The sequence below is a fragment of the Cajanus cajan genome, chromosome 5, assembly GCF_000230855.2.
Source record: "Cajanus cajan strain Asha chromosome 5, NIPB_CcT2T_4, whole genome shotgun sequence".
NCBI lineage: Eukaryota > Viridiplantae > Streptophyta > Magnoliopsida > Fabales > Fabaceae > Cajanus > Cajanus cajan.
Window position 1 is genome coordinate 26,277,888 of NC_138521.1, and position 10,920 is coordinate 26,288,807.

Genomic DNA, 10,920 nt, shown 5'->3' on the forward strand with positions numbered 1-10,920 from the left:
CACTCTACTTGTCTTGGAATTTCATGTCTTATCTCATTTCATCACATTTCACATTCTCCTAGTCATAGTATTCACAATAGCACGTAATTCACATCATGTCTCATGTCACTTGTTCACATTTCACATTTCTCATAGTCATACTCATTAGATCATCATTTGAAGATTCTTGTCCTTATCATGCTCATAAAACACATCACTTACGTTAACACAGCAATAAGGTAATTCTTACACAATTTGCACCTTCAAATAAGACATAAAACGTGTAAAACATCATACGGATCACGCCTGGCGCGCCTCAACTCATGCCCGGTGCATTAAATGCCACACCAAAAGCGAAGCGTCATACTTGCCGTGCCCGATGAATTTAATGTCGCGCCAAAGCGGAGAAATCTGCCTAACGAGACTTTCCTGTGCCTGATTTAAAAAAATTGCACTTGGCTTAACTATTAAGCATGGCTTAAAAAAATTGCATCTGGCTTCAAAACTGCACCCAACGCTAAGAGCTGCGTTCGACGCCCCAACGCGAACTTGCATTACTTAACTTCGCAAAATCTTGCATATTTCACAACCACACACGTAATTATAGCATTCAATTAGTAAAAAGACTTCAAATAACACCTAGAACACAAATTCATACTCAAATTTATGTAAACTACCTCAAATCTCGTCAAAAGATCATACCCCTAATTGTTTCTCATAGGGTTTCATATAGGAATCCATAGAACACTCTAATTCATATAAAAACTTATCTAATTTTGAAATCAAACACATATTCACGCATCACATCTAACCAGAAACCCAACAGAAAACTCAGATATTAAAACAGAAAACTTTGATAATTTGTCTGTTCCTAAAGTATGCATCAGGCAAGAGATTAGGGGGTCAATCATGCTACCTAACAATTATTCCCACACCTCCAAGCGAGGTTTCTCACTCCCCCTTACCTTGATGAACAGAAGATGAAGCATGAGCAGAATTGAGTTGGTTCTCTTCTTCAAGTTCTCCTTGGTCTTCAAAAGCGTAGAAAGAAAATGAGTAAGGAAGAAATGAATACATGAAATGACTTGGTAACCTCTAATAACCTCTCATAACCCCCTTTTTCTCAATTAATAAAATAAATATTAATAACAAATACCGAAAGACCTTCACGTCGTTCCTTCCCTTCTTATCACATAAATAATAGCCTAATATAATTAAAATACAACTCTTCCCTTTTAATCAAATAACATAAGCATCATAAAATAAAATACATTTCACAAAATTACCTTCATAATACTAATCAAAATAATAATCATAAAATCATGTCTCGTGAATAAAATATAATTTATATAACAGAGTAAATAATATTCATAACTCTAAAATAAATACATTACAAATAATCAAAATACACTTTCTCTTTTTTTTTTTAATTAAAAATAAGATATGCTTAGCCTTTGATAAAATACATTTCATTAAAACATGTTCCATATCAAATAATTAAATATTAATTAAAAATCATGTTTTATATTAAAATAGAGCTCACTTACACTACTACAAAAAGCGCATTTTACATCGCCATATTTACATCGGTTCACCAAAAACCAATGTAAAAAATATATGCGGTGGCAATCTTGTAAATAAATACAAAATATGAGCATATTTACATCGGTTGTTCCTAAAACCGATGTAAATATGAAGTATTCTACATCGGTTTCCTTTTAACCGATGTAGAAGGGATGAGCAATAGTGACTTTGGCGCCTCTCAACACTTTTTCCTTTCTCTCGTCTTCGACCAAACCCATCTTTAGCGCCTCCGCAAACCCTAACCCTCGACCCTTCCTTCTCTAACCTTCCGTGATTTCTTGAAATCAATGGCCAAAGGCACTGATTCTGACGAGTTCGTCTTGCTCTCTAGGGTTCGCTCTGGCCTCAAGCGTGAGTTTGCCTATGCCATGAAGGCCCAGTCCGAGATCTACGCTGGCTCCTTGGGCCAGACGCGGGCCAGCAAGAACCATCTTGACCCACCGCTTCAGCCCGTAAGCGCTCCAGGAAGGCCGAGGAGACCAAGCCCCCCGAGGATGCCGCCATGAGCGAGGAAGAGGCCAAGAGCGACGTCGTTGATCTTCAGAGCGATGATGAACCCAAGATTCATGCCGGAGAGTCTACGCCAATGTCGGTTTGCGAAGAAATTGAAGGAACTTCTTGCTACGGGGATTCTTGAGGGATTGCCAGTGAGGTACAAGAAGGGGACGAAGGTATTGTTTGTTTGGTTCTTTTGATTGTCTTGGTTTTAGATTTGAATTGGGAGTTTCTGCTTGATATGTGAGTTTCATGTGTTTGAGGATTTTTGTAGGCACGGAAGCCTGGAGAATCAGCGCTTCAAGGAGTGATTCGTGACTCTGGGGTTTTTTGCTTTTGTGAGATTTGTAAGGGGGTTGAAGTAAGTAAGTTGAGGATAGGTTACTTTTTTTTGTGTTTTTAGAGTCTCAGATTATGGGTTTGTATTTTTTTTTTAATTTGGTTTTTGGTGTAAGTAGGTTGTCACGCCCATTGTGTTTGAGCTGCATGCTAGGAGTGCAAACAAGCGTCCCCCTGGATGGGTTGGATGATTCTAAAGAGTACATTGCTACTAAAAGAGCTATGGAGGTTGTTGGGATCAGCTCTGATGAGCAGGTGCCACTCAGTAACATCCCTGTTGGAGAGTGTTTTCTTTCTCTTTTTATTGTTTTCATTAGAAAATTTTGCCATCCCTCTTCTCAGGATGCTATATTTCGAATAGTAGCAGCAGTGCTTCATTTAGGAAACATTGAATTTGTTAAAGGTGGGGAAGAGGAACTGGATTCCTCTCAGCCCAAGGATGAAAATTCCCATTACCACCTAAAAGTCGCAGCTGAGCTTTTGATGTAAGTGATGTTGTTTCTCTGGAAGTTTAATCTTCAAATCTAGTATGTATATGGTTACTTATTTATTTGTTTATGGTAGGTGTGATGAGAAGTCCCTTGAAGCCTCTTTCTGCAAACGTGTTATGGTGACTCGTGGTGACACCATAACAAAATCGCTTGATCCAACTTCTGCAGCTCTCAGTAGAGATGCATTGGCTAAAATAGTTTATTCAAGGCTTTTTGACTGGTAATTTCTGTGGTGTTTATGAAAATATAAATAATTTTATATATCCTTATGAAAGCTTATTTTAGTATGTATGAGTTTCTGTTATTCAATTGATGCGAACATCTGTTGATCCAGGATTGTGGACAAGATTAACAACTCTATTGGGCAAGATCCAGATTCAAATAACTTGATCGGGGTTCTAGATATATATGGATTTGAGAGTTTCAAGACAAACAGGTGCTTAGCCAGTACCCTTTGCTTTCCTGCTGTTTATATGAAGTGGGATTATTAATCAAGGAACTTATATGCTTTGTGTCTGAATTATGAAATAAAAGTTGATAAAGATGTAAAATTTTTATTTTATGCATTAGTTAATATTGTCCATAGTTTTTGCTTTGCTTGATGGATACCCAGGATAAATGGTGCAACAAAAACTTTTTAGCCAAAAATGCTTTGTAATTAATGACTATAGTGTAATTTCTTGGATTGACCTTTTTCTGTGCCTATGTTACTAATATTTTGAACTGTTCTCTGTAATGTTTAAATGGTCCTGCACAGCTTTGAGCAATTTTGTATCAATTTGACAAATGAGAAATTACAGCAACATTTCAACCAGGTTTGATTCTTTTATTTTCTGTCTTCTTGGAATTCATTATCTTGTAAACAATTTCTGTTGACTCAGTTAACATTTTATTATGCAGCATGTCTTCAAAATGGAGCAAGAGGAATATACAAAGGAAGAGATTGATTGGAGTTATATCGAGTTCGTTGATAATCAAGATGTTCTTGATCTCATAGAAAAGGTATAACATTTTCATGATGCTTGTTTTCTTTCTTAAAACCTCCCATCAAATAAAAACTTGGAGTAAGTTAATCGGTTATGAATAGTGATTATTCTATTATTTTTACAAATACCTAGATTTTTTGACAAAATGTAGCATGGCTAATCTTGGTCATTTTGCTTTAAATATACATCTATATATATGCATTATGTAGTGACGTGTGCATATGCATAGCCTTTGAGATTGTAAGATTATCCTGCTTATTCTTTGTAGCATGTTTCCAAGATCAACGCATGAAACATTTGCTGAAAAGCTATATCAAACATTTAAAGACAACAAACGCTTCAGCAAGCCAATAGTTAACATTATTGAAAAATGTTTTTGGTTTAGTTAATAGTTTGCTAAGAAGTAAGAACACTTTGCCTACGTGAGATCTTATAATCTTCATCAATGGCGCAATTTTTATGTTCACTAAAAAATAAAAACTTCAGGGTCATTTAATGAAGAAATCTTGATTGTTGGTTGATATTTACCAAGAGATGAATGATTCTTTAGTGGATGAATACTCTTTGGTTGTGATTTTCATTTAATTTTACTTGAAATTTATATTGCAAGAAAATTTTTGTTTTATTCTTGATTCTTATTTATTTGCTATTTGGACTGGATGCAGGGCCAAAATGCATTTACTAGATCACGGGGTGGTCTTCCAGTTGGAGATGGAATATCTTTGAATTCTGGTGTGCATTCTGTTTTTGGTGTGAATCGTGTTGTGGGGGGTGGAGTTGAAAAGTTTGTTTCAGTTTTTTTCATTTTCTTTACAAAAACAACTTTATTCGGAAAAAAAAAAATTGTTTGCTGAGGTTTTAGTGGCCACACTTATATTTGTTGCACTCTTGGATTTGACTAGTTAGAATATCCACTTGTGTTTTGATACTTATTTTTGGTTTGTTTCTTTAATGATATACATTTATTGATTTATATTTAATGTCTGTAAGCACTTGAGTTCAACTTTTTTTTTTGGCGTTCCAAACAATTGCAAAGCTTATGGTTATGCAATTGCAAAGATTTTTTTTTTTTTTTATATGCAATCTACATCGGTTTAAGGTAGAACCGATGTAGATTTGAATGCAAATCTACATCGGTTTTTCTGAGAACCGATGTAGATTTCAACGCAAATCTACATCGGTTTTTCTGATAACCGATGTAGATTTGAACGCAAATCTACATCGGTTTTCTCACAACCGATGTAGATTTAAACGCAAATCTACATCTCTCTATTCTACATCGGTTTTATAACCGATGTAGATTACCTTTCAGAACCGATGTAGAACAGTGCTTTTGTAGTAGTGTTAAAATATATAAATAATATAAAATATATTTCTCCCTTTTGTAAAAATAACATATATTTTATATATAAAAAAATAAAACTCATATCAAATAGTTAAATAATACTAAAAATCCTTTTAATAAACACATTAAAATATTAAAATAAATACTATATATTATTAATATAATTTTATAAAAATTGGGGTGCACTACAACAAAATATACTTTTAGTGGCATTTAATATAATTTTTAGTGGTAATAAAAATTGTTACAAGATCTTTTACCGCATTTTCACATTAGCCATTGTATGCAGTGTCGCTAAAGCATTTAGCGGCAATTATTCAAAATGCTGGTAAAAACCCTTATAATGGTCGAAAAAAGTATATATCTTTTTGTGACATTTTTTACTTTCTAGTCAATGTGGGACTTGTAAGATGAGTACAAATAAATAATTACTTTATCTCTAGTTGATGTGGAACTTGTAAGATGAGAGTTGTCTTTCTGCTTATATATTCTTTTTAATTATCTTATTTCTAGTTGATGTGAAACTTTAAGATGAAGGTTATCTTCTAATTATATATATATATATATATATATATAATTATTTTCTAGTTGATGTGGAACTTTAAGATGAAGGTTATCTTCTAATTATATATATATATATATATATATATATATATAAAATTATTTTCTTATCAATAGTCGACCCTCTTAAGTTTAAGGATTATTGAGTTTGATAATAGTGAGTAATCTCATACTAATTTAGCATAATAAGGTCTAACTCAATCCTACATAACAAACTTGTAAGGTGAGAGTTATTATTCATTTATATACTCTTTAATTATTTTATTTCTAGTCGATGTGGGACTAAAGTTTTTCTTAATAAATAATTGTCGCTAATAATAAATTTTGGTGTGATATAAATATATTTTTAGTGACCATTATATATTAGTCACTAATACTTTTATTAAATAATAAAACAAAGGCAATTAATTTATTGCCGGTAAATAATTGTCGGTAAAAATGAATTTTGTTGTAGTGGTGTTACAATAGGAAAATGATATTCTCGTGAAAATATGGCAAGTTATATATTAACATACTTGTAACTTCATTTTTTTTATTTAAATTATTTTCAATTTAAAAATATATCAAGAAATATTAAGATGCAACCGAACACGTCTTTTAAATATACCCAAAAATAATAATATTTTAGTTAAAATATTCTTAAGAGTACGATTTCTTAGAAACTTATAATTCGTGAAACAAATATTTTCTAATGGAGTCAGCAAAACATCATATGTAATCAAATATTATTAATTTTTTTATTAAACTAATATAAATTAATTGATTAAAATCACTAGCACGATAATTTGAACTGCTTAATAATTTCTTGTCTCTTTTTGTCTTAGTCAAATTATTTCTGTTTCTATGTGTAAATTGCCAAAGTATTTTTTCAGATTATAAAAATTAATGTAGCCTTTAAAATTATATAATGAAATTTTAGTTCTTAAAATTAGTAAACTAATGATAATCACTTTAAAACGTTGATGGCTATATAAATTTAAAAATATACAATTGTGAATCTAATATACTTTTATTACTTAAACTTGGCCATTTTTTAGTCATACTTTTATAAAGTATTAATATAATAAATAATTCAACCTGACGGGTACACCAGTCAGGTAAGATGAAAACTAAATTTTTGTTTTCAAAAAGTAATCCAACTTGCAGTTTTTGTTTCTTTTGTTCTTTACTTTTTGTTTCCATCTCGTTTAAAAAAAATTAAAAAAAAAAACAACAACAACAACTTTTTTGTGTCTTACCTAAGTAGTACCCATCAGTTCAAGAATTAGGTCCAAGAGTCTTGATTCTAATTAGCCCATCAAAATCTAAAGCCCATCAAACAATGACTTCACACAACAAGTAGATTCAGGTATCTATGTATCAGGAGGAGTGAATATTTGTTTTTTTTTTTTTTTTTTTTGTAATTTTAGGAAAATTTGTTTAATTTTGAGTTTGCGTATATATTTGATTTGTCATTGTTTATATATTGTGCACCATTATGATGCTTTTTTTAGTATAACATATTTGTGTAAGTTTCACTGAATATTTTCAATGAATGATCAAAACTAATCTATGCAAAGGATTTTTTGAAAAAAACAATCGTGAACAATGCGAAAAACAAAAAAGGACAGTGCAAATAGCAACCCCTGATTGATTAGTACGCATTTGGGTCTAACTATGCATAAGCCCAAAAAGACATACAACTAAATAATCATAAATCTTAAATAGAGATGGTAAATCAATCTTTTATTCACCAACCATTTAATTCATTCATAAATAAATTCATTTAATTTGATCATTATATAAATATAAAAATAATAAATTAAATTTAATCCATCTACTTATATTTATGAATCAATAATAGTCCATTTATTTTTCAAAATTGGTTGGATATTTAGATTACAATAAGAAAAATATATTCGATTGAGATTTTAAAAGATTATATAATAATATAAGGACTTATAATATTTTTTTAAAAATATTTTTATAAAAAAATATTTTCTTTAAAACATATTGTCATGGATGAATCGTATATCTGTCTATTAAAAATTTGTTAATAGATGGATTAGACTTTTTTTTCTTAAATGAATTAGATGAATTGAATTTTTAAATAACTTTTTAAAAAATCTAAATGAATTAATATATTTTTTATTTGATCTATCAAAATTTAACTTAAAAATCATATGATCCATTTGTTTGCCACCTCTATTCTTAAATGTATAACTAAATATTTTGAAGATTATTGATTAACCTTTTAATTAAAATGAATATGTTAGTATTACTATTATTATATAACCTTAATTTGAGCTAAGTCAAATCATCTTCTATTTCCCTCAAGGTGAGCTTGGATAGGCTTCTTGCAACTCCCTACAATTGTGTGCAATTAAAAGGAATTTAAATTCCTAAATTTATGAGATTAATAAGAACAAAAGTTTAAAATGGGGGTGAATAATTCAAATTACTGGATGAAGGGAGAAATTTCTTTTCAAATAAGGGGAAATGAATTGTCTTGCTTAAGGCACAAATCAAATTGGAGGTTGGCCCCAACTCTAAAGTTTCTCACTTTCATTATTGGTATATCTTTTGAATGATTGTGAATACCCTAAAACTAAGTAAAAATTACAAAAGTTTGTACCCTGTTCAATTCCTTGGCACCTAAAACATTTGATGTCCCATGATCTAGAAGATGTGTTAGTTTCAATTTTACCTTTAGAATGAGTGGATGAATTTAGCCTTCAAATCAGGATTTGCAACGGCTTTGTTGTTCTTCCAATTTGATCTCCATAAAGAGTTAGAAGATGAATTAACTTTGGAAGGGCCTTTCGACTTCATTTGTCGTTCTACCTGAATTGCCTTGTGCAACAAATCCTCCACCTCCACATAATGTTGTAACTCCACCACATCAACCATCTCCTTCTTTAAACCTCCAATAAACCTTGCCATAGTTACCTCATAGTCTTCCTCAACATTAACTCTAATCATGGCTAGCTCCATCTCTTTATAGTAGTCCTCCACACTCATAGATCCTTGAGTTAAACTTTGCAATTTTCTATGCAAGTCCCTATGATAATGACTTGGTACAAATCTCCTTCTTATGACAACCTTCATTTCTTCCCATGTACAAATAAACCTTTCTCCATTTCTACGCTTGTTAATCACAAACTGATCCCACCAAATACTAACATAATCAGTAAATTCAACAACTGCTAATTTTACCTTTTTCTCTTCTGAGTAATTATGACAATCAAACACATGCTCAACCTTTCTCTCCCACTCCAAATACAATTCAGGATCATTCTTTCCTTGAAATGTTGGAATTGTCATCTTGATATTACCCAAATGATTATCACTTCTTAGTTCAAAACTTCTTCTTTCACCATGACTACCATCTAAATACTCTTCTTCCTCATCACTACATTGTTTAGGAGGGGTCCTAGGTCTAGAATTAGATTGTAAATTATCCAATCTTGCATTTAGAGCATTGAATTGTTCTTGAACAGCCTTCACAAAAACTTGAAATCAACATCATTTTCTCCTCCACTCATGATTAAAATTTCTGCACAAATTTAGTTAGAGAGAAAAAAAATCCTCACCCAAACACTCTCTCACATGTTTACACTCAAATTTATTTTAGTCCCTCGTGTTTCACTCAATTTGGCCTTTTCCCTTTTGATGGTCTCACCACTCTTGCCTTTTACCACTCAGCTTCTCCTTATGAGCTCTTAAGTAAGAACTTTTGAGGATGATTCTACACAACAAGAAATAGTAAGAGATGGATGATATGATAACTTTAAAAAACAAGAACAAGGAAATTGGGGAAACAAAAAATGACAAGGATCTATTTTCTTTCTTTTGATTTCTATTTTTTTTAGGGAACAAACAATGAAAGTATTTAGAATTGAACAAAAGAAGAATCATTTTTTTTGAATGTGCAAAATGTAATTTGACGTAAAATATTAAACAACACCAACTATTTTTTTCTCTTTCTTTTTTTTTCAATTTTTTTTTCCTCAATACACTTCTTTTCTCAACACATTTTTTTAAATTTTTTTTGTTGAATGATACCAAGAGAGAAGAAGTACAAGAGATAACAAAGAAGATGATCAAACAATGAAATAGAACAAAGGAAAAAAATGAAAGCAGCAAAGAATTTTTTTTTTAGATTAAAGAAGATAAATAGATAAAGGATAGATACACCTGAATTCAAGAGTTGAAGCTCTGATACCAAATGATATGATTTTTAAAACGTAGGACCATCTTGAAAACAGGTAAAGGAATAAAGAGGAACTTGACCTTAATCGCAACCGCCGATAGAATCAAAGTTATCAAAATAAAGAAGTGTGACCCTAACTATGACCTACCAGTAGAACCAACACTATCAAGTTCTTTTCTAAGAACAAAGGAAAAAGCTTTTATAATGAGAAACTCAAAAAATGAATATATTCAAATCTGATTTGGATGCTTACAAGATGTTCCTATTTATAGGCTAAGATAAGTAACTTATCACTTACGTGTAATAACTTTCCACTAAGCTCCACTAGACATTAAAATCCCACTAATTCTCACTAACATTTATTTTCCACTAAAATTCCTACTGACACTTAAAACTAACCTAGGCAATATGAAAAGCCATATGAACTTATTTAATTAAAATAAAATACAAAAATTAAAATAACAAAAGAAAATGGACTTAAGTAATTATTCAGCCCAAAACTATTTAAGCTTCAGCCCATTAATGCTTCTTCTAGATATGAGTTTGGGCTTGTCATGTTTGTCTTCAATTTGGGCCGAAGTCTTCATCAACTTGAAGGAAAGTGATCCATTTTGGTACGGTCTTTGAATTTGAACTTGCATTGATCTTCATAATTATTCTAAACCTTACTTCATCATCTTCATCTTGAACTTTGTCATGAGACTTCCAATATCACACAAAGAATCTTTTCCTTGATTGGTTGGATATTTATCAACTTGTATTTTATTCTCTACAAAGCATGGAATAAATGTTTATTTAATATAATTGAAATTTAAAATAAAAAATATTTTTTAATATATGAATTATATTTTAATTTAAAAAATGTCATAAATAAATATTTTAACATTTAATTTATATTTTAGATTTATAATAAATAATTTATACTATGATATAAAAATATTTTCAATC

The 10,920-nt window shown here is 30.8% G+C and overlaps 1 protein-coding gene across 1 annotated transcript; it reads left to right on the forward strand.

The window, feature by feature from the left end:
- Positions 1 to 664: 664 nt before the first annotated feature.
- LOC114917037 (myosin-7) lies at positions 665 to 4,877 on the forward strand. The gene is made up of 8 exons (XM_083075158.1): positions 665 to 2,234; positions 2,333 to 2,652; positions 2,740 to 2,882; positions 2,962 to 3,108; positions 3,223 to 3,324; positions 3,646 to 3,703; positions 3,789 to 3,890; positions 4,540 to 4,877. The coding sequence occupies exons 2-8, from the start codon at positions 2,473 to 2,475 to the stop codon at positions 4,726 to 4,728; spliced, it is 921 nt and encodes a 306-aa protein (XP_082931284.1). The 5' UTR covers positions 665 to 2,234; positions 2,333 to 2,472; the 3' UTR covers positions 4,729 to 4,877.
- The last annotated feature ends 6,043 nt before the right edge of the window (positions 4,878 to 10,920 follow it).